This window comes from Zonotrichia leucophrys, chromosome 1 (assembly GCF_028769735.1).
Source record: "Zonotrichia leucophrys gambelii isolate GWCS_2022_RI chromosome 1, RI_Zleu_2.0, whole genome shotgun sequence".
NCBI classification, from domain to species: Eukaryota; Metazoa; Chordata; class Aves; order Passeriformes; family Passerellidae; genus Zonotrichia; species Zonotrichia leucophrys.
Window position 1 is genome coordinate 61,602,418 of NC_088169.1, and position 24,648 is coordinate 61,627,065.

The window sequence follows — 24,648 nt, forward strand, 5'->3', positions numbered from 1 at the left end:
ATTTTATAGGATAGCCCTGTGGTCAGCTGGGGTCAGCTGTCATGGCTGTGCCCCTCCCTGCTCTCTGTGCACCCCAGCCCTGTCTCTGGTGGGGTGAGAGGCAGAAAAGGCCCTGACTCAGTGTCAGCCCTGTGTTATCTGCTTTGGTCACAAATCCAGCCCATGACCAGCTACTCTGAGGAAAAGCAGCTCTACCCCCAGCTAGTTACCACTTTTAAGTATTTATGGAGACCCCAAAATATGAACTGCCTAGACTTGCCTCAGAATTATTTGCCAAAAAAAAATTTGGATTAAAAAAAAAAAAGCCATAAGAAGAAAAAAGACCAGCAACCTGGTCTCAGTGACAATTTGCTTTGATCAGTTTATCATATTGCTGTTAAAAATAAAGCCAGTGTGCAGCTAATTGACAGCAAGAAATGAAATGACAAATAGCTTGAATACAGCCTGAAGAGTAACTGAGTTGGAGATATGCAGAGAATAAAAAGGCTGATATATAAAAGAGAGGTTACATTTAATATGACTCAGTGCAGATGAAAACATGAGCATCTCAGAGTTTGTAAAAAGAAAAATTTTGGCGGAAAAAGACAACACTCTTGGCCACTGATAACATTTGATTTAAAGTTCTCTGAAAAATTATTTGTTCTAGAACAAAAGGAAAAATCAAAACAATTAATTCCAGAAGTATTACAACATAACTGACAAACATCTACTCTTTGTCTGGAGTTTAAGCATAGTTTCAGTCAATTTGAATCCATTTTATGAAGAGGCTGCAGCTTTGACAATGCTATTGCTAAAATCATCTCGGCAACAAAACATTGCTTGGCCTCATGTTAGTGGTTAATAAAGAGCTCCAAGAACCAGCTCCAGAGTTTGGAACTACTCAGTACATAAATGATCAGATTTGCCACTGTTTAGCACAGTGTAGTAAAATTATTAATGTATTACCATATCAAAATCCTGAAGCCTTCCAAATAATTTCTTAAAGAACAGTTAAAAAAACCCCAGAGGTCCATTTCATTTAAAAAAATTCACAAATTTTGATAGCTGAAGCGGGTGAAAAAACCGATCTGTGTAAGTATATTAAAAAAGTCAATTTTACAATGTTACGGCCTGAAAGCACTGAAGAGACAGTCAGAAAATAAAGGCAACTGCAGACAATTAAGCCCTTTAAAAAGCACCAAAATTAGCATTCCTTTTGTCAGATCCAAATAATTCAAGCGTTGTTCTGCCACAAAGGCCATCAACAATTTCTAATTTTAGCTTAATCCATTAGAAAGAAAAACCCTGCATTTCTCACTGGTGTTTCCTCATTAAGCGCACTCCTAAATTGTACACTGAAACCTCAAGAACACAAGCTATAATTCAAAGTTCACACTCCATGAAGACACATCACACAAACACTTTAATAGGGAAATCCCAATAAAGGCAATTCAACTACTTGTGATTCAGCTAAGCAGTGCCTTATCTGCTACATGGTAAGTATGCACCAAAAGCAGAAATTTAGCTATGAATTACACAAGAGTGACCTGTCCCACCTTGAACCTTCAGCTTTCTTGTTTCCTGTGCTACACTTGATTACTCTCAGTAACAAGAAGCTCCACAAAAATATTATCTCCTGATTTTCATTACAAGTGAGCAGTCATATGACCCTATAAAAAACCCTTTGTAAATAACCTTTATATTTTAAGTCAAATTAATTTCTTTTCCACGGCTGTAAAATTGCAAATTCCTTTGCTTCCTGGGTTGCAGTGTATTGATCACACCTTCACTACTCTTTGACCTAGAAATTCATAAGCTCAGATTCCATTTTAATCAGTATTACTAAGAAGCATTTTTTCAAACTTACATGCACAAAACTGGAAATTATTCTCAACGTTTTTCAGAAGGCACAATTAATACTGGTGGGATAGCTGCCTTTGTCACGGAGTTAAGGGTGGGAACTGTGCCAGCATGGGATGACCAGTGCACAGGCAAGGGCACAGTTTGCCGCTAGGGAACAACTTATATATTGTTATATACAACAGATACCTGTGGCCCCACAGTCCTGACCATACAGGACTGGACCAAACCCAGCATTTTGCTTAGTCAAAGGGTGCCCTACTCCCTCCTCCTCCCTTTAACTTCAGTATCTGCCTGTTTTCAAGAACTGACCTCACCACCCATGTAAAACTGCATTGCAACATCTTAAACGTGGCTGTGGTTAACACCAGTACACTATACAAACAGTGATTTATCAACATTGTATGCTTTATTGAAAGTTGACAAGTGCAACAGTTAAATACATCGACGTGTTACAACTGTAGAGAACATGCACAAAAACATATGCATACTACTATACAGATCATATGCAAAAAATCCATACTGGGAAATCCAATTTTTTTTTCCTTAATTCTTTGCTAGCAGGGCTTGATAATTTTTGGAGTGGTTTTCCCCATCTTGAACCAAACTACAATGAACAATGATTTACTTCAAGATAATCAGCAGCCAGGGAACTTCAGAAGTTACACAAACAGCATTAATTTGCCAAATTCTGAACAGTTGCGTAGGTGCATTCTTATTTATGTAGCATAAAAAAAAAAACTTTTCAAACTTCTTCAGATCAGCCAATGAAACAACTAAACTTCAATCTGTACAACCTAAATAGTTACAGTTTTCTATTTTACAAAGTAATTACACTAAATACACAAATGTACAGTAGGCAAATAACCTTCATGGTAATTATCCTATGACCCAACAACTGTATTGTCACCTACCTGTTTTCTATATATAATACAGCTTTATGCACCTGTCCACTGGTTCAGAAAACGGTGCAAATATTTGCACTTAAGGTATCAGGTGACAATTAAGTGTTAAACACTGAGATTACCTTTCTCCCTCTTCCTCTTAGATCCTACGCACCAGTCCACACTTTGGAACCCCAATGCATTACAGGGGGTTGAGCCATCACTTTTTACTCCAGTCTATTTCTTCACGTTTCCAAGTTTGAAAAGCACTTGTATCAGCTGTAGCACTGGATGAGTGGAAGATTTATAAACAAACCAAAAAAATTCAGGCATGCAGCTTCGTTTCTCAGCCATTTGCAGAAGCTGCAAGTCCCCAGTGCACTTGTGCTAATTCTCTGGAAGAAGTTTATTTTATTCAACCAACCTAAGGACATAGACTCCTTCAAGCCAAAGGGGTAAGGGAGGTAAGGGAGAGACAGATGAGTGTGTAATACAAGGGGGAGAAGCCTCTCCTGATGTGTGCAAGGCATGGAGTCCTCAGTCTGGGTTGCAATGTGCATTGAAATGGATGAAGGGTGGCTGTGGCGGATTCCCGCTAGTCCTCCTCGCCCTGGACAGTCCAGAAGCCAGCAATCACGGTGGCGATGACATCGGGAGCTATGCTGAAGGCCCTGAGCCCTGTGATGCTGGCTGAGCAGGCTGCTGTGCTGTCCCTTGTGACTGGGAAGAGGAAGGCGGAGAACCAGTCTGCAGCTGTGCTTGGAACTGGGCAAGCTGCTCTGGGCTGGCAAGTGTTTTTAGCAGAGTGTTCTCTTGCTCCAGCTGCGAGTTCTTCTCTATCAGCTCTTTGATTTGCTCTTTGAGGACCTCCACTTCCTCCCTTACAGCGTACATCAAGTGACTCTTTACCAGATCCTGCAAGGCAGAGCAGAGTGTGCGTTAGGGGAGCAGCGCAGCGGCGGGCGCGGGCGGCAGAGCCCGCTATGCAGGGTGGCCCCGGGAGCGCCGTCCCTGCCGGGGCCGTGCCGAGCCGGGCCCGGGCTGTCACCGCCGGCACTCACGTGCGGCCCGGCCTGCACAGCGGCCCCGCCCCCCGCCAGGCCCCGCCCCCGCGCGCGCCGGCTGCAGCCAGTTCTGGGCGCAGGTTGCCGCATTTCCCTCCCTCCCGCCGTCCGCGCGCGGCCGCGGGTGACGTCAGAGCGCGGCGCGGCCAATGAGCTGCCGAGTTATTTATAGCCGGGAGTTAAAGGCTCGGAGTTTGCCTAGCAACAGCCGGAGAGGCTCCCGGGAGAGCGGCTCCAGGCACCGCTCCAGTAACAAAGGGCGGCCGGGCCCCCGGCTCCGCGCCGGGCGGGGGCCGGGGCAGCGGCCGCGGCGGTCCCCGAGGCGAACCCGCCGGCTGCGGGCACCGCAGCGCCCGTGCCGCCCGCGGGGAGAAGGGCGCAGCGGCGGGCATGTCCCGCTGCAGCCCGCGGGGGATGCGCTCGCCTGCGCTTGTGGTGGGAGTTAAAAAGATAAGATGAAAAGTACCCCAAAACGCCCTCCTCTCTTTGGGAATGTAAAACCCCCCAAATACGCTCCGCTTGCTGCCCAGCAGCGCCCCTCCGCCGCCGCACGGAGCCGGCATCAATCGTTTGGGGAGGCAGTAGCCAAGAGCAATGCCGTCATTCCCTCCCCAGCATCAATACACAAACGTGCGCATTCCTCCCCGCGGGAAGCCTTTGATCAATTAAAAATAAAAATAGCAAAAAACCAAAAAGCTCCCGAAACCGACGCCGTGCCTCCCCTTCCGTCCCGGCTCCGCTACCGAAACGCGTCCCAGCACAGTATCGCCGCTCTATCCCCATATTGTTTACTGCTTCAAGCACGAACGAGGTTTTATGCCCCATCGGTACGTACCATCGCTTGCTCGATTTTGTTGTCGATAGCTACTACGCTTGCACCAGAGGAGCTGCAAGAGAGAAAGAAAGAGAAAAAACATACAACATTAGCGGCGGCTGAATTATTTAAGAGACAAGAGACGCGAGCATTGGTAGCCAGTTGGCTGAGAAAGTCATCCTCCCGCTGCCCTGCCGCCGCCTCACCAGGATGCTCTAATGCAGCAAAGCAACCTGTAAAGCCGCGCCGAGCCCCCCCCCGCCCGCAGCCCCGACCAAATATCCCGACATTTTGCCCCCCGACGGACCATAAAGATGGAGCTCGATGGCAGGCTGCGGCAGAAGCACTGGGCGCCGGGGAGGGCAGCAGCTCCGGGGGGAGAGGCGGGCGCCGGTGCCGCCGCTGCGGCTCCCCCGGACAAAGGAGCCAGCCCGGAGCTCACCTGCCCCGCTACCGCCGCGCCGGCAGAGCCGCTCGGACACAACACTTATTTACCTACTGTCGAGCCTCAGGGACGAGGTGTCGGTGCCCAGCAATGACGATAAGAACGAAATCGAGAAGTGTCTTAGTTGATAAACTCCTAGATCCATTGCCACCGGTCTACAACATTGGGCATTCATGCAACCGCGGCCAGAAACGCTCCCCGGGAAAAAAAAATTAATTCAGGTCTCGCTCCTCTCGGAGGCGTGTGTGCGTGCGGGGCCGCTCCGCCGGGCGAGGCGGGGCCGGGACCCTGCGGGGCTGCGCTCGGCCGGCTCCGAGCGGGGTCAGCGCTCCGCCGCGCAGCACAAAACCCGGGCATCCCGGCCCCCCCCATCATTTATGCGCCGGCGCCGCCTCCCATTGGCTGCGCTGGCCGGGCCCCGCCCCGCCCCGCGCATCTCATTAGCGCGCCCCCCCCCCGCCGCGCGCGGCGCGGGCCCGTGGCGCCCACGCGGAACGGACCCGCACGCGCGGGGTGGGGGGGCTCGGTCCCGCCGCCTCCGCGAGCCCCGGCACGCGCGCTGCTGCAGCGCCGCTCGCGCTGCCCGCCCCTGCCCGCAGCGACGGAGCGGGATTAAAAATTAAAAAATTTAAAAATAAAAATAAGAGAAATAATAATAATAATAATTAGCGGGCCCGAGGAGCGGCGGGGAAACCCCGCACGGCCCAGCGGGAGCGCGGGACGCGCCGAGGGCCGCCCGTGGCCGCGCCGACACCGCCACCTATCGGCGCGCGGCAGCGGGGAAGTCCCGGCGCCGCCTCCCAGGGCTTATCCAGGAGCCGCCGTGCCTCCGCCGCGGCCCGACACCCGCACGTTTGTGCCCGCACAGCGCAGCCCCGACCCCGCAGCTGTGCTCGCTTCGCCCAGGCCAAGCAGGAAAAGCAGGATACCCGCACACTGCAGATAAAACTCTTTCAGACAGCCACGAGACCCCGCCATCCCTTACACACACCTAGCGAGCCCATAAAACCTTTTTTGAAAAAAATATCCAGCCACTGATCGTCTTCAAAAGCACATACGGCACAAACCTGTGGATTTCTAACAAGCCGGCTGATATTACGCTTCAGTAACAGGGAAAATGCCTATTCACTTATTTTTAGGTTGCACCATAAGGCACTTAGTCTTAAAAGTTGCAGCACATGCATTAATAATTTAGGATAAGATCCTTCTCCCACTAACTGTGGTGTTTTTCTCAACAAATGTTATGCTCTCATGCGTCATGGAACACAGCAACTAAACTCAGTGCCTGTCCAAATGATCTTCTCTACCAGTAACAGCCTAGAAAGAGAGCCAAGGCTGAACTAGACCACCATCAAATCCTGTCACAAGAAACAGCCAGTGCCTAAAACCACTCTTTTCTAGACCTGCACTTTCAGCATGTGTTACATTACTTAAAGGCGCAAAAAAAGTCAAAAACCTCTTCCATTCTCTACAGCAAACTCCTCCAAGAGCTACAAGTCACATACATCACAGGTGCTGCTCCCAGAGAAGCAGGAAAGCCAGGAGGCACGGAATAATCATCTTAAAGCTAAATTTAGCATTTGCGTATCTGCATCATCCTTCTTAGTTTATTTATGCTGTCCTAGACTACTATTCTTTCATTCAATAATGCCAGCAGAGTACTACAAACTAATCCTGTTCACAGGGAGGTCACATTTAAGAATAATAATTCCTCACAGCCACTTTCCTGCGACCATACATAGAGGGTTCACATCCCACAAAGGTACAGCTCTCATCCCACCCTCTGGATATGTGGGGAATTTGCACAGGGTAGCAGCTAAGAGGCTGGCAATTAAAGGAAGTGTTTCAGAAAAACCCTTGCCTGTGCTGACCGGCAAACTCGTGACAGCGAGTGAGGGGAAGCGATGCCTTTGAACACGGGCACCGGGCTCCAGCTCCCCCCAGGGACAGCACCGGGAGCCGCGGGCTGCAGGGACACCTCCCGGGCACTTTCCCTGCCGAGGCACTCACTGCGCACAGCCATCGGGTGAGCATTCCACACACAGGGCCAGCAGCACGGCATCTCTGCTGGAATCTCTGTCAGCTCCTTGACTGGCGCTACATTCATGTTTTTTGACAGGCTGGGCTCAAAATGAGGGATGTCTCAAATGACTCCTCCCCATGGCAGTTACTCAGCGCAATTAACAGTTGGACGAAAGCTCTGGGAACACCTCTGTGCCTTGTAGTTCTTCATCAGAGAAAGGGCAGAGTAGGAGAAAAAGCAGCTAAGTCCTATCACTGCTAATCAGGCTCTTTATAGAAGAACTTGAAGACAGCAAACTCACAGGCCAGGACAGACTTATCCTGAAAACTCCTGCCTTGCTGTTGCAGGACAGACAGCAGACAACTGTATTTGGCTTCATTCATACATGTAGAAATAAAATCATGGATTCATTCCAAGATAGTTGTTGGTTCTGCCATAACGACTGATAATTATTAAATGCCATTATTCCGTTTACAACAGAAAAATCATATTCTCAAACTAAATTAACAACACTGCCATCTTTAATCTATATTAATCTTCACAAAGTAGAGATAACACATATGATCCTAAATCAAATTCCCACTAAAGTCATTAACCATCTTCCATTAACTTCAGTGGGCTTTTAACAAAATCTGTCATTTATTTTTAGATGCCTACAAGCAGAGTTGTGATTCAACAGAAAGCTGTCAGCTGCGTAAGTAGGACTGCATATTAATATGCACGCTCTGCTTTGCCCACTCTACAAAAAAGCAAACCCTAAGTGTCCCTTTATGGCTGAGAAAGTGGATCATCTAGGAATTTTTTAAAAAACCCCACGATATAAATTACTTTAATCTCCAAAATTGGGGTGAAATGTTTTGGGAGGAGGGGACAGCACCACTATCTCTGATGTTCTCAGTTCCCCATCCTCTGCCTGACAAGGACAGACACTGAACTCTTAAGGACTGGGGTTTTGCTGTTGTTTTTTAACAAATGTCTCATGATCATGAAAGTACATGGAAGATTTAAGGAAGATAGTTCTCCAAACTCAGTTTTCCTCTAGAAGGACTTTCTAATCAAGATTACTATTGTGTTACACAAAACATTATAACCACCTGTTTTAAGACCTCATTAACAGATAATACATGATATTCGACTCCTGGAAAAGCCTTAATTCCTGGGAGTAGAGGTGAAAAAGGCTGCAGAATTCCTCAGTTTGTTTACGGCACTGTAGGCCTGCACTGGGTTGGACAAATTCACGTTGTTAGCACATGCTTTGAAAGCCCGTGTATCTACAGAGCACCCCAGCTGTTCGCAAACTGCATAAAGCAACAGAAAAAGACTGGAGATGGGCTCCTGAGAAATCAGCAGGGTAGAGAACAATACAGCAAAGGAGTAGCTCACCAGCATCTTTGATCCTCAAGCAAACTGACTTCTTAAATTGAACATACAAACAGTAGTCAAAGACTTTTTAGCACGTGTCACCTTTTGTAATATTTCAGCTCTTAAACACTGTTCCTCCCACTAAATAATTTCCTCTTGTCTCAATTTATTCATGCTAAGCACTTGAAGAAAGTGCTTTTCATCTCAAGCACATAATGAGGTAAACTACAGCACAATCATTTTGTCTCTATGCAAGTCGGGTTTGTCATATTTCTCCATGTGTGTTAAAAAGTTCTTTAAGTTAAAACATTTACCTTTTAAGTACCTTGTCAGTGTGTGCTCCCTTCAGATGACAACATTAAAAGCCCTCGATAAGCATCTTCTGAACATAAAATAAATCTCATCTTTTGATGATGTTACAAAGATGCCACACCAGAAACCATATTAGAAAAACAGCAATTGCTGTCACAGCACACTTTCATCTTATGCCCAGACAGGCTCAGATCTTGTGAACTTCAACTGCAGCTTTCAGCTGCAGAGTGCAAGTACTGAAGAGGTTAAAAATAAAATCTGCTATTTATTCAAAAAAGGCTACAGTAATTAGATTCTACCTGACATCTGACTCTGCATTACACTTGGCATCTAAAAATGGAGAATAAATGGCAGAGTACTATTCTGCCTTAAAATTCATAGATTCAAAATTCTTTGTGTACTGACAGCAACCCTCCTGGCATCCAACTTATGCAAAATTGTGCCAAGCTAATAACTGAGACAGCTCTGGCTGCACTTGACATCAAGGACTAAAGGTTTATTTCAAGAGACCATGATTTGTTTTTCTTCATCTCAGTAAAGGTACATAACTGGAGAAGCTGTCCAACGAACTTTCTTTCCCACAGTAAATCAAATATTTTTAACAGACTAAGGACCAAAAAACCCCAACCAAACAAACAAAGTAACTCCACCCACACAAACCCCATCTTCAGATAGCCTAAATAAAGATCACAAAATCTCAGCCAACTTCCTTCTCCAGCTCCAAACCTTAAGATCTTGATTTAAAGACACCAAGCCACTAAGAACTTACTGCTCAGCTCCAAAAGACTTGTATTTTATCTCTAGATTGAATTCCACTATTTCAATTTACATACTTCTGCTAAATTGAAAAAGCTCTTTCTACAAGACAGTACTCTCTCAGTTTTCCTAAATGTGAGCTTTTCCTCCCCCATAGTAATCTTATTTGCATCTATAATTTAGTTTATTTGTTTGCTAGAAATTGGGGTTTAGTTCCAGGAAAAACAGATAAATGGGAAAGCTATGCAATATGCCAGTGAAATAAAGTGCTGTATTTGTACATCCTTCCCCCCTCCCCTTTTTTTTTTTCTTTTTTCCAGATGTGCAAGCATAACTAAATAAATATTTAGTGGAAAGAATACACACACCCTACTGGGGCTCTGGAAATAACCTGACAGTATCTCTGATCACAGTGCATACACAGAAGTATCATGCTGTGAGCTCTGCACAAGAGAGAAGGCTGTATTTAAAGCAAGAAGATAACCATGTAAGATCAAAAGAAAAACAAGGAGAGGTTCTCACTGGTTCCTCTGAGGATATCCTCTTTCTCTTTGACAGGCAACTAATTACCAAGTCAATCCTAGTTATTTTTAATGAGAATTATAATGATTCTACCAATTTTAATGCTGACAAAACAAAACATTCTGTCTATAATCAAGTATCTGGACAGCCAAACAAAGAGATGACCCACTTGTTACCCATCAGAGAGCTCTGCAGGGAAATATGAGCCATCTTAAAGCAATTTTGATGCTTGGAGAGGGATGTAGGGCATCCCCTTTCCTGAGATCATTCACAGATAACCATCTAGCAATGCAGTTGAGATGAAGGTCTGTGCTCTGTACATGTCCAGTGAGTTTTAAAGTCCCCTCACAGAGCCAGCTGAAGTCCATCATAACTCAAAACCTGAAATTACATCCAGATGCTACTCCACTTTAAATTTAAAGAAGTAATGCATTTGCAGTAACATGTAGCTTGGGAATCACAGGCTTTCCTGATTTCAGAAACCCTTAAATAAGCAGGTCTGAAATATTTGACTTTACTACAGGTGAAAGCCCTCCTGCTCAGCATCCCATAAAGTGCCCTTGACCAAGGACTGCAAAGGAAAGAATCCACCAACATGTTAGCATCCTGGAAGTTTTAAGTGAGACATCTGAGCCAGGAATATTTTCTTTCCTCCAGAAAGCTCCACACAATGTCACACTGCATGCTGACATTGTCCCCAGGATGGATGTGGGAAACAAGTTTTGTGTCATAATGCAGCATATATAGAAGAGTGATAAAATGTTACAACCTGTAAGTTTCACAACCCAAATTTCTTTTTCCTTTATATGAAATTTGGCTTCAATAATTTAAGACTTAATGCATAGAAAGTGTTCAATTCCCTAGTCTTCTGTGTACTTTTCATGTGTAAATGCTTTCCTCAAAGGCAAGAACACCTCTAAGTAAAAACCACTTACACAAATATTTAATCTCACTTATTTTAACTGTACAACAGACTTTTCAACCACATACTCCAAAATTAAATGAAGAGGGAAGGAAAGAGTCACTGGAGCATTTTAAGTTACACTTAACATAACAAACATGGCAAGCATAGGGAGTGTTTTGGCATACTGACATGACAAGCATTTGGAAAGATGAAATTCTCTGTATTAAAAATCATCTCTAACCCAGGGGACAAACAGCCCAGGAAGGCCTACAAGAAAATGGCTGACACCCACCCACCCCAGGTTACTTTCAATAGTACACAGTGGGTTTAGTAATCAAATTAAAAACCAGCCAAATTAAACTGTAACTAAGAAGGGTAATCTTCTATTATTTTTGAACTTGTATTATTTTCTATTTCCCTAAGGCTGCAGGAAAACCACACCAGGTCTCATGAAATGGGAAAACTATGTCTTACTGAGTACTGCTAATTGTGGAAGGGGGAGATGTAGGACCTTGAGGCTCTTCATTTCCCCTGTTCCCAGCCCCTTGTAAAGTTTACACCCATTATGCCTTTTTTTTAACTCCTTAATTCATTCCTTCCTCTTTTCCCACCTCCTCCCCTGTTTCTAATTGTTACCCTTGAAACTATATTGAAAATCTTGGATCAGCTAATAATTTAGTCATGCTTATTAAAAAACTATTTATACAGCATTAACAGCTGGTCTACACTTCCCACTGAATATCATTTGTCCTTTGGCCATTTTTTGGTATGACATTTGAAATTAAGCCTGTGTTCCCTACAGAAGCCCATCACACTAGAAGCCAACTCAGGGTTGCTATGAAAAAAAGCCAAAACCTCTGCAATTAACTAGAGTTGTCCTATGGTCTTGAGGAAGCTGGGAATGAAGTTCCCTACCCCAGCTTTTACAGAAATTATTAAGAACAGCTGATGAAAAGTACAGAAACAAAATACAAGTCCTCACTGTGGGAAAGGAGCAGCCGGGATGCGAATCCGATCTGCCGTGAACGAGGATGAAAATCGGGCACTTCTCAGCTTTTGTGGTGGCTCATCCCTCGTTACCACCCTGCTGTGCAGAACCATTTTGAGGTCATTCTGTTAAATAATAATAACCTCCCAACACTGCAACTTGTTTACACGTATAGAAAAATAAAGACAATAAGCTCAGATTTCAGTGCCACTTTTCTTCCTCAGTAAGTATTTTGAGACAATAGACCTCTATCCAGTTGCCCATTTCCACTCCCACAGTTTCAGTCTCTGCAATCACCAGCAAATGGCTTCACATTTATCAGCAGTATCAATGTACAAGTAGGGAAATTACTTTAAGATTAACTCCCCGGGTTCCAATGCATGCATATTACACAAATTTGAAACGCTGTATTTCTTAATCTATAAGTGTCAAAATACTCTGCTCTAGTAATGCCACAACCCACAGTTTATCATAATTTGGTGACTTCCTAAGAAAATATAGGAAAAATTCAAGACCTTTTGTATCATCCAAGAGGAACTGTACTTTATCAGGCTGAATTTACTGTAGCCAATTTAACGGTATTTTTCTACCTGAATGGAAATTTAAATTTCTAGAAATCAAACCTCATGTATCTCCATTACCATTCAGGAAGCATGGGGAGAATTTCCACAAACAAATAAGAATATGACCTGATTTACTGCACAGTGTGTATACCCCAAAATCATAATTTTCTTTAACAGCCAATGAGTTGAGCATTTGTGGGATAATTTCCTGCCTAACCTGTACCTTCCCCCCATCTGTGAAAGCAAGCATATGAGAGGAATTTGATGAATGCCCAAGCTTCAAACTCAGTACAGCATTGAGAAACAGGTTCAGCTCAACTTTGCAGTGGGAAAGCACTCCCAGGCTTCTTAATCCAGCCACAGCTTCAATGATTTAAGAGACACAAATCCTGCTGACTCACAGTCACAGAAATCCCAACAGAGGATCTCCATTTACACTCTCCTTGCTGAAGGAATAAAATGTAAAGTGATACTGATTTGAAATAGAATATAAGATACCTGGGAAAGTAGGTAAGACTATGAAATTAGGTGTGCTTCAAAACTTAAAAATTACTTAAAAGAACACATTGATCAAAATTATAGTTTGACCTGACTGCCTTGTGGCTTTGGAGGTGTATTACCTACTTTAGCACAACACTTTGTTCTCGAAACCCTGCCACACTGCAAACCAGAGAGAACAGAACACAGGTGTGCTGGCTCAGCATATTTTGAACATGTCCCTGGAGCACCTTCTAGGCCAGAGACTGCAAACAGCTGGCATGGATCCAGGTCCTCTCCAAAAGGCTGTATATCCTGAAGTCCTGGTTCTCCTTTAAATGGGAGCCAGCCTTCCTCAGTACCCTACTGATCCTGGAAAGGAACCTCAGGCAGTAAGAAGCTCTAATTTTCCACAGGACAGCATCTTCCAGCTTAATTGCAGCAAGCACCTCGAGACAGCGGGATCCATGGTGGCCATGGGCACACACCACTGACATTTAGCTGCCCTTGAGCCGGGCATTCTGCAAACAGCAGAAGACATTCTCTTTATCTTTTAATACTCAACTTGCAAAGGAAAGATTGCAGCCTGTCATTTCATCCCTAATCAGTATCTGGGTAATCGTCTTTACACAGTGACGGCTGTATTTACGAGTGGCCCTCTTTAGGAAGCATTCCTGTCCTCTCCCTAAAACTGCTGATGCATGTTTTTTGGTGGATAACCACCTAAACCATTTAATTAGATGTCCAAGGGTCTTTTGTATATATAATGTCCAAGGCTCATGTATATACTGTCAGGCACCTAATACTTCTGAAAAACAATTAGTTCATCCTCCAAAAACCACTGTCATTATGATAACACCCTGAACCTCTGTGGCTTAAAACAATTCAAAACAAAACCCAATCCCCACAAAAACAAAACCAAAGCAACTGTAGTATCAGAAGTCTGAGTAATGCAGTTAGAAATGCATGGAGTCCAGAACAGCTCCCAGGAATTGTTTCCTCATTCTTACACAGGGTTAGCCCAGTAGCCACTCTTCTACAGCAACAACACAATGAGCTGCCACACTATTCTCAATATATGGGAAGGAGAGAAAATCCCTACTGCAACACAGAATTTAAATTCCCTCTTCCATCTCCACTGACAGAGCCAAGGAACCACTGCTGTCCACCAAGCACAGAGGACAGAAGGATCTTTTCTAAAGCCCACACTAGGCAACCTCCCATCCGGGGAGGCCTGCCTCCTCCCACACAAGGTACAGAACAGGGGAATTCCTCTCTGACTGTTCCCAGCTACTACTAATTGATAGAGGCCCTCACCAGGTGGACAGTAACATCAATCAGCAGCTCAGGTACAAGCAATCACGACAACTACAAACAAAAATATTTGTAAGTGAATGTTTGAGTCACAGGATAGCACTGCTGCCACTCAGATAGGCTCCTGACTTGCCCAAACCTGTTTTTCAGCCCTATTTCTGAAGAACTCTGCATTTTAAAACAAGTTGTCAATAAACTGATGCAGGTAGAACAGAAACATTAAACTGATTCTGAGGCTGGGGGGGAATTTAGTTATACTGATAGACTGAAAGATGTCAAGGTACTTGAAAGGATCCTTTAAATCCTTGGGAGGACTGATATGTGACTTGAGTGAAAAAATACCTTCAAATAGGGAAAACACTAGGTTTAAGGGGCTATTAAACTTTTGTTTTACTTCTTCATATTAGAGTACAACTACCTAATACTTGCCTAATGATGAGTTAAAACCTCTTTTTAAAAAAGAATAACAACATTAGCTCATAAATACAGTGAGATTTCTATCCCTTGATATCACAGTACCATAGGATCATTTAGGTTGGAAAAGACCTTTAAGATCATTGAGTCCAACTGTAAAACCTAACACTGCCAAGTCCACCTGTCAGAGACTAGATGCCCATCACTCAGGTATGCTTTTAATAATTTAAATTATTGACAGGCCAATAGGGATGACCTAAATATAACAGCAAGACAGATGTTTTCATGCCTGCCTTCACTATTCATGTATTTTAACCAACTACAGCCCATTTTACCCATCCTAAGAGTTAGCAGATGTACCCAGTGCTCTCTCCTTCCAGTTTATGCCATAACCAAAGGCTGAAATATCTTCTGACTGCGTTCATCTCCCCCGACCCTCCCATCTTCTGCACTTCCAACCAAGTTTCAAAAAGAAACATGGAGGATGCCACACCACTATTCTTTCTGTATGAATATGGAAAGAGGGTGGCGTACATCCAAAGTGGACACAGTCACCTGTCTGCAGTCTGCACATCACAAGAGGCTGCAGCTCCTGCACACCTATATAATCATCATTTCCAGCTGTCTAGTGCTAGACAGCTCCCCAGCAGCACACAGACATTAGGGATTGCTTTGCCAAAACAACTTGGTGGAGCTCCAGAATCTTGAATCTTGAACTTCATTCTGGCAGCCAAACTTAAAATGCAAAATATGCATAAAGTATTTAATTTTATTAAGAGTCCAAGTCCTTCTCAGTATGCTGCAAACTGCCCTTGACCAAGGACTGCAAGAAGGAAAAGATTCACCAACTATATTCATAATCTCTTAAGTTTTCAATGAGATGCCTGACCCCAGAATTGCTTCTCTTTCCTCCAGAAAGCCACACACAACTGCACCCACTCTCAAATTCTGCATCTACACCAGAAAAAGCTAAATGCTTCTTTGTATTTGACCCATGCATCCAGTAGGGTCAGTTTTGAGAAAAAACATAGTCACATACAATATTAGCCAAGATTGCCATTTAGCATTTGCTATTTATGGTGACAGGACAACCAGCCAATTTGAATTCACTGAACAATAACCAGGAGAAAACCAACACCTCTGCAAGAGAAACTAGAGGAAATAAAAGCAAATGAAAACTAAATAGTAAGTAGCTTGCAGAATAATACTACAGGAGAAACTATCCCCATTTTCTGTATAATGCTATAGCAGATGCAGACTTTGGTTTATGACTAGAGGTGCTACAACATGCTCCTGTGTGTATCAGTAAAGGTCAGTCACAACAAAACCTTTTAATAATGCGAAAAGGTTAGAGAAAATTACATGTTTACTTCACCAGACCTTTTTCATTACACATTCTGTGGAATAGCTTGGTTGATGGTAGGAAACAATACTACCTCCTCAATACTAGTTCTCTTGTTCAGTAATACATGATCCCAATCACTGCTGTATACAGGTGCTGCTTACACATAATATAACTGCTCCCATTACATATCAATTGCAGTGATAGAATATTATACTTATCCTTAAGCAATCAGAATAATTTACTACAATTCTACTGTTCATTTGAAAGTCCAACATGTTTTCATAAACTATCAACTACTGAAAAAAAAATTAAAACTGAGCTTTTAAAAAGTTTTCCAATGTACAATTTTATATTCTTTAAAGCAACATCATTCACAGGGGAAAGCTGTTCTCCACAGGCAATACCACAAACATAACATGACAAAAATATGAAGTTGAATGTATTAGCTGATATATGCAAACATTTATATAAGATCAAGGGGTTTAGATTTTAAGGGTGTGGCATAACAAAAGCACCAGTTCAGAGATCAGAAGTTAGGAACAAATTCCATGCTCCCTCCCACAGATGGGTATTTTCCTTCTGCACACAGAAAAACAACTCTGCAACATGAAGAGTCAGGGCATTTTTTCCCTTCACTGTCAAGAATTTTTAACTCAGTAAAATAATTCTTCCAATTCACCAAGTTACTTGGTATTTATTTTAAACACAAGAAAGAACCACATAAAAAACATGCAGTTCATATTTCACTGTAAATACGGAAAAGGAGGTTGCAGAAGACTAAGCTGTATTTCAGTTCTCTCCAAACATTTAACAAGACTGATTAACTAAACTTTCTTTCCATCACATGACACTACAGAAGATAGTGCATATTATGTATGAAAAGTATTTTAAAGTATTTAAATGAATACAAACTTACTTTATAAAGAGTTTCAAATCCTGTTTTTTTAAATTCCCTTTTTTTGGTTTAATATTACATTACTTAAGATTTGAAATAAGTGGAATAATGTTCTTTGAAAAAATAAATAAAAGCACTGTAAGAGCAAATGCTTTATAATATGGATTATTTTAAATACTGCATATTTCAAGGCATGTAGATTTCCATGGAATAAGGAATCAACTCTGCATGACGGTACTCTCAACCAGTATGATGTTCCTAGCCTGAAATAGTTTTAACAAGAGCCAAGCACTTTGATTTAGAGGTGTTAAATACTTGCACAAACAAAATAAAGGAACCTCCCCCAAAATTTAAAACAAATAAATCAAGCATCTACATATTAAAAATATTTACAAATACCTCTTCAGATGCTGTTCCAGTTCCAAGAATAACACTTTCATGATTATTTGGTCAGGCACTTGTTTCTGGAGAAGTCCCACTTTCATTGATGTGTCTTTTTAGTACCTGCTGATTAGTTTCCCCCAGATGGAGGGCCAGAAGAAATACCTCTCAGTCCTTGGTGGCTGTAAGATTAGCATTAGCATTCCACTATTAACTGCAGGTCCTGATTTCTGCAGCACTTTAAGAATCGCAAAGCCTTGCCCGTTAAAGATTATCCACTTGCTTCAATTCAAAGTTTGCTGAGTTTAATACTGGTTGGTCATGATCAAGAAAAACAAGAAGGGCAAACAGTGACACCACAGATCCTGAGGTCACATGGTGTTCTGTTACATAAAGCATCAAAAGAGATTAAAATCTTCATGATTACGTTTTCAAATCTCAAACAAATGCATCTTCTCTCAGCAGTGCCAAATTCGTCAACTCTGAAGCTGATTCAGCTTGCTCCCACTTTTTGTGAAGCATGTATTAATCACTACAGGTAGCTAATTCTGCTTAGAGAAAGGCAGCACGAGTTGTACTGTTTCTCAAATCAAAGTTCTAAGGCTTAATGGCAATTCTAATTAGATACAAAAATGACAGTAGCCTGTTTGCCAGAAAATATTTTACACAGACAAATCCGTCATTGCTACTTTAAAAAGAACCAGTGATGAGAGTTGGAGACATGTATCTAGTTAGTGAGATAAAGATAGCAACTCCTCATGTATCAAGCCAAAATACAGTCCAACATTCTTCCTCACAGATTGCCATGAGGAGGTTTTGGTGCATTGTAGTAGCTCTCTGCCATGTCACTATGAGCCTATATGCAGAGATACCATAATCCAACATTGCTTCAACGTAAGCATTTTCCTTTCTTGACTCTGTTGAATGCTTTTCAGTGGGGAAAGAAGTGCCCACAGTACACTGTAGAGAAGGAAAGATTAATTTCCTTACTCCACATACAAGCTGCAGAGTGAGAGAGAATGCTCACCACAGAAACAGCCAGGCACTTGCAGTACGTGTGCAGGAACTCCCACCACACCAGAGAGCATGGGCATTGATTGCAATGGTTACACCCTTCCATCAGACCAAGACCACACAAATGCAGAGACAAAACCAGAAACCCAACCTAGCAGATGTTATTTGGGCTTACTGCTGACTGCTAAAGTGATGTCAGATGTGTCTCCTCAAGTAGATTTGCCTTGCAAGAATACGTTAGAAAGAAACCAAGAATCATAGAATCACGGAATGATTTGGGTTGGAAGAGTTTACTTAAAGACCATCTAGTTCCAACCCCCTTGCCATGGGAAGGGACACCTTCCACTGGACCAGGTTGCTCAAAACCCCATCCAACTTGACCTTGAATGAGGATAGGGCATCCACAGCTCCTCTGGGCCTCCTGTGCCAGTGTCTCACCATTCTCACAGTAAAGAATTGCTTCCTGTTATCTGATCTAAACCTGCCCTCTGGCAGCTGGCTCAGAGCAAGGCCATGTATTATTTACCTGCACTTCTGCTCTACCTTGCCAAGGCAGTGAAGAGGTGATCGATGGGAAGAGAAGTAGGTATTATACAGTAAAACAGGAAGGGGTCTGGCTTGGGTGAGGAAGGGAGAGTTAAAACCAACTCAACTTAGAACCAAGAAGTCTACCATCTCACACAAGGAATATTTTCTTTAGGAAGTAGTGAGGAAGCAAAGAAAAGAAAAAATGCAAATTGTTGGACATGAGGGGTGCAGTGGGGTTAGTTTCCCATTCCCAAAGCCTGGAGGCAATTCAGCTAATTTAAATGGAGCTTCAGATGTACTAACTGTGAAGGAGGGCAGAATATTTCTAAACAGCCTTCCCAGATCCTTGTACTCCTGCCTTACAAGGACAGAGCATAATGTTCCTTTTAAGGCACACCAAGGAGTTGAAGCTGACAACAGTTACACTTTACAATAAAAGTTTCTCTTATTATATCAAGTCCACCTCTCTCAGCACAGCATGGGAATGGGTAACAGTCAAGGCTGATTTTAGCATTCTCCTCGCACTCCCACTGAAAAGGCACAGAGGTGGGACCACTCAGATGGTGGAGCAGTTGTATTCCTGGATCCTGGTCCTTGGAGAAGAGGCAGACTGATATAACAGCCTTAAGAGAGGGATGTTTACTCTGAAAGCAGAGCTACTCTTGAAAACTTCAAGTGGATACAACTACATATAAGAGGGAGGTGAATCAAAGTCAACAGGCTTCAGTGGAAAATAAACAAGGAACAAAGGAAACACCAATAAACAACTACGGACAAAGTCTGATCCAGTATTATTTAATAACTTAAGTATTCAAAATGAAATATTACTTATAGCATGGAATCTTGTTTATTTTAAAGAGCTGAAGCATCAAGCTGACTAGAAGAATGCTCAAAACCAACTCCAAAAAGCTGAACCAAAACAGAAATTTTACTTTGGGCACATCCTTACATATCCTTCCAGAGTTGGAGACTTGGTACAGCAATAACTCCTAATGAATCCTGCTGGTTACACAATCCCATATATCAGATGTGCTACAACCTCTCTCAGACATTCTGCACAGCTGAGCAGAGGCAGGCTCAGCTAACTCTGTGTCCCACAGAACTGCACCAAGAGAGCTGATGGATTTCAACATGCCATTCTCCTAATGCTGTTTAACATCCTTTTTGCCATCTCTGTTGCCTGTAAAGCTGCACAGTCGACACCAGGTAGGAGAACCATCTTCCTCCACACCTACTGTGCATACAGTACCTGCACTGGTCACAGGCGCTTTCCAGGATGCCTGAAGCTATGAATATACACTGACATATGCTGGAGTGGGAAAGGATGAAAGCAGTGACATGAACCTTTCCAGTCTTTACTTTCTCCTTTCCTGTTCTGAGATGCCCTCTGAACAGGAGCTCCATCATGCTAGCAGCTGTGCCATGAGAGTTAAAAGCAGGGTCCAGTAAGTTGTGCACGTCTGACTAATACACTGCTGAGCTCCAAAGCTGTTCTGACTCAAATCTGGGTTTCCCATATAGCCAGAGAGATCACTAAATGTTAGATTACATGGTAATAGGATAGGAATTTCTTAAGAGATACAAGTTTAAACACTGAATAAAATTTATGAAAGATTAATAACTGTACTATCAACTCACATCCAAACACAAATAAAAAGATACTACTGCAAGTATTATTTTTGCAGCATCCTTCTCATGAATTTCTGCTAAAATTCTTGTAATTTGCTCTGCTTGTTAGAAGAAGCCACATCAGAGTCAGATTGAAAGTGAAAAGCAAATATACGCACACCTAAGCAGGTATGATGTGGGACTGCAGCATATATGCAGCTGCTTCATTCTGCAGAGCAGCAAGTTCACTGCTGCACTCACAGAGAAAAGCTACAGCTAGCTCCATCTCTGGTAACACCAATCACCTTTCCTCACGCTTCAGCCCCAGTTCTGGTGATGATTTTACAGCAAGGCAACACTCCCAGACTTCATTTGATGACACTTCTGCTATGTCAAAGAAAATTATTTCTATACCACTGATCTAGAAGCACCTGATTCAAATTCATCAGCTTTTTCTTTGGGAGATGGTTGTGCACTATATCAGTTCCATTTCTCACCTTCACAAAAGGCAAAGGATATGCTCTGTCATTTACCAGACTGAAAACAAATTGAAGTGAAAACACAACTGCTTCAGAGATAGGTATTCTGACAACTATGTAGTTTTTTTTTTGTAAGCATTTCCCATAAATCTGACAAAGTTGGTTCCAGTGCATTCAAGTAATTAAAAGCATTACTCAGTTACGTGCAAGTCAACAACTTACAGGTAACAGAAATCACAAAGAAATTGTAAAACAACTGGATTATCTAAGAGATTGAATATTTTTATTGCTTTGAAAAATAGCCTCTAGCTGCAACTGAAAAATGCCTGAAGTACAAGGATCTTCGTTCTTCTCCTGTCACATTCAAGAATTCAGCATCAAGCTCTGCTTTCCTTCCTTTGTCCTGAACTATCCTGGCTCTTATATAAAGTGACAGATTGCACACAGATGAATTATCACTCTGGGTACATGAGAATGTCAGATACAGGCAAATTTAACATTAAATGAAACAAAAAACAAGATTTCATGCATGAGAGCATCAGGGTACCTAGGTTCTCCCCCACTCACAGCTCTTATGTCTAAAGGGGAAGAGGGGGCCTATTTTAAGATTCTTGGTTTGTGGCTCTCCTTCACAGTTTTGCTAAAAAAAAAAAAATAAATTAAAAAATGCATCAGCCCAAGTTTAAATCTAACCTGTTAGTGAATGAATCTGGCATTCATCCAGCAGAATTTACTGTTAATGTCAGTCTGAATAAAGTGTAGCACTTCAGCCCACATTCCTCAGCATGTTACACATCACTGATTGAGCTGCCCTACCTTCACAGGTAAACATTTAGTGGGTTCACTTTCCACATTCTTTAGAGGACTTCAGACACTGTTTGAATAATGCAGACTTCACCATATGACAAAGCAGAAAATAAAGCCAACTTTTAGACTACAGACAAAGTGCCCTACAGTAACAACCATCAATTTTGACATGATGCAACAAACAAAGAATAAATTTAAAATTTGGATGTGCCTATGAGTGCTTGATAAAGCATAAAATATACCAGACATTCAAGCTCTTCTGGAGACTTTAAACTTACAAACATGCAATCCTTAAGATATTTAGAGGTTAAAAAAATATTTTACAAATACAGCAAAGAAACCTCTATATGAAGTTGCAGTGCTTACTGGAGATATCCCATGCATCAATTGCATCCTAACCTACAGGATTTTTAATGCCCCGCTAATAGCACCCTGCTATTTTAAATCAATCCTCATGAAGTGCTTTGGCACAGGGTTTTGCAAGGCTGCTAGTCAGCAACAGCAGCACACAAAAACTAAAACTGACTTCAGAAAATATTAGAACCAATGAGTAAAGCAATGCATGGCAGATTATCAAGTGAAATAGGTTTTTATGACAAGAAAAGGTAAAAAGCACAAAAAAAATAAAAAAACCCTGTAAAAAGACATCTGCACTGCAGTGAAAACCAAAGCACTGAAGTGAAAGGCAAGAACATGGACAACAAACTGGAAGTATCTCACTCCCAAATGCCAGCAGCAAAAATCACTGCTGTATTTTTGCTATCTTTGTATTTTGAATGACTATAATAAAGTGCAGTTAGAGAAGATAACTTTCTGTCCATCACTAAGCAATTTCAAAAACGTCTTGAAACATCAAAAAAGATTGAAGCATCCATTTTGCCTGGAAGTCACTTCTAGGCATAGCCAGAAGCAGATCATGTAGGTGAGAACCCCAAAAGGCAAGCAGATAAATCCAACTTTCCTACAGTATCCTCCAACCTGCCAGCAACCAGCAGCTTGAGGAGTTCCTGCACAAGAAGAAATAACTTAGTGTTTTTAATGATGCAAAGAGAACCTTTTTCCAAGAACTGGTACATTTATTTTCCTTTCAAGACATTACTTACATCACAGAGTTCTGAAGTTTTTGTAAAATTCTGTCTGGTTAATTTGGAGTTAATTACCCAGGCAAGACACATTTTTTAAAATTATCAAATATGAAGCATCAATCATCCTGGCTTTCAAAGAGAGATGATTTTGAATCTCAAGAGCAGCCCTGATTTAAAAACACACATTTGAAACACCTGGAAGCCAGCACAAGCATGAAGGAGCAGCTGCAGGAGTCAGTCTTCTCCAAGAACTACAGTGAGCCATCTGCAAGTGAGGGCTGTGCATTCCACTAACTGAAAGTCACTGAACTTCTGTCATTTAATCATACAGAAGAGCAAATGTCATCAAAGCATATTCAAACTGTGCAACTCTGTTAGCATTGATACTGAACAAACACCGCCAATTAGAATAGTTACTGCTTACTGCTTTTAGTACTGTGGAGAAGAATAAAATCAGATTAAGCCTACAGGGGACAAGCCCAGTATCTCTTCCACTTCTGCAAGTAAGGCATGTCTCTAGCCTGGCTATGCTTTGTCAGCCTAGTCTAAAGTGAGTGCTCCCTTCCTTTGCTGTAGTACCTGTGAAACACAAACCAGCAGAATCTCTGATTAACAAGAAGCCTGATGAACATGAACTGGCACAGCACCTAACAACAGCTCAACATTTTTTGCTGCAAGGGATTGACAATTGATTCTGCATGTTACATCAGCTGAATACACAATTAAAAATTAAGGATTTGCAGAAATTCAGCCAGACTGGAGGGGAAGGAACCATGTCCCCCAAAACATGTCAGCATTTAACATAAGCATTCAAGAGAGAACTTAAGAATACTATAGTATTCTTAATGTTAATTCTTAACTATAATGTTAAGAATTCATTATATAGTTAATTCTTAACTATAATGAAGTTATAGTTGCCAGTCATACAATCCATGAAATGGAGCTCACAGTTTCAACAGACAAATGCACCATGAAGAAAGACTCACAGCTTCCTATTGAAAAGGTCCATCCAAAACCTCCACAGGAAAATTGCAGACTAAATCTCTGTCCTGCCTAAACCTCCAAACTGAGACTCATTACTAGGTGTGAGCTAAAAGGAACCAGTTAAAGCTATACTTATAATATCCTTCCTCAGTAATATTGTAGCTTTATGAAACTAAATTACAGCAGACATTCCTTGAGCATTTGGTGACATCCATATTAAAGTAGTAAATCAAAGATTTAGAATAATGTAGTTCTAACCATTATCAAGATAGGAAAATCTGGGAGAAGACAGCTGTAGAGGTAAAAATTCTTCCTTTATTTCAGGTTTCAGAGAGCAGCCTGTGCTCAAGCAGCAGTTCAGGCCCAATAAGCTTTGGGAGCCATAAGGCTACTGTCTTATTTTTAACAAGTCAGCCTGATTACAAAAGGAGGCAAGCAGAACATCACCTCTGAGACACTACAAAAGCACCAATTCATACAGGAGTAACCAAGCCCTTTTGGCATCGTGGGCACAGCAGCTTTAACATGACCCTCACTGTTCTAAGCAAGCTGCAGAGACCAGATGGACTGGGGTTCTCTCTGCCATGCCAAGTATTTTCCCACTGAAGGAAAAACACTTTGTTATCCTCTCTCTCTTCCCTCAATTAGGCCAGAAATTCTGCAAGGCAAAATCTAGCTAAAAAGTAATCCTCTGATGTTTAAACCAGAATAAAACCCTCCATTAACACATCACTTCCCAAGAGACGGTGACTCCACCAGGCCCAAGCATTTGGCTCCTGGAGCACCCCAGGACCTCTCATGAGCAGCACAAGGCAAGTGCTGTGCAAGCAGAAGATAGAAA

At 42.4% G+C, this 24,648-nt stretch overlaps 1 protein-coding gene across 5 annotated transcripts in view; it reads right to left on the reverse strand.

The window, feature by feature from the left end:
- Window positions 1-2,226: 2,226 nt before the first annotated feature.
- The window catches only part of TSC22D1 (TSC22 domain family member 1), a 90,055-nt gene continuing 67,633 nt past the window's right edge, over window positions 2,227-24,648 (reverse strand). For 2 of the 5 annotated variants that reach the window (XM_064714446.1, XM_064714439.1), the window contains 2 exons: window positions 4,623-4,674; window positions 2,227-3,638 (listed from right to left, as the gene is read on the reverse strand). In XM_064714446.1, coding sequence (XP_064570516.1) covers window positions 3,381-3,638; window positions 4,623-4,674 — 310 coding nt within the window. In that variant the 3' untranslated portion in view covers window positions 2,227-3,380. Of the gene's footprint in view, window positions 3,639-4,622; window positions 4,675-4,908; window positions 5,041-5,096; window positions 5,402-24,648 lie in introns of those variants that run through there. The other 3 variants (XM_064714462.1, XM_064714464.1, XM_064714471.1) reach the window with 3 other exon arrangements.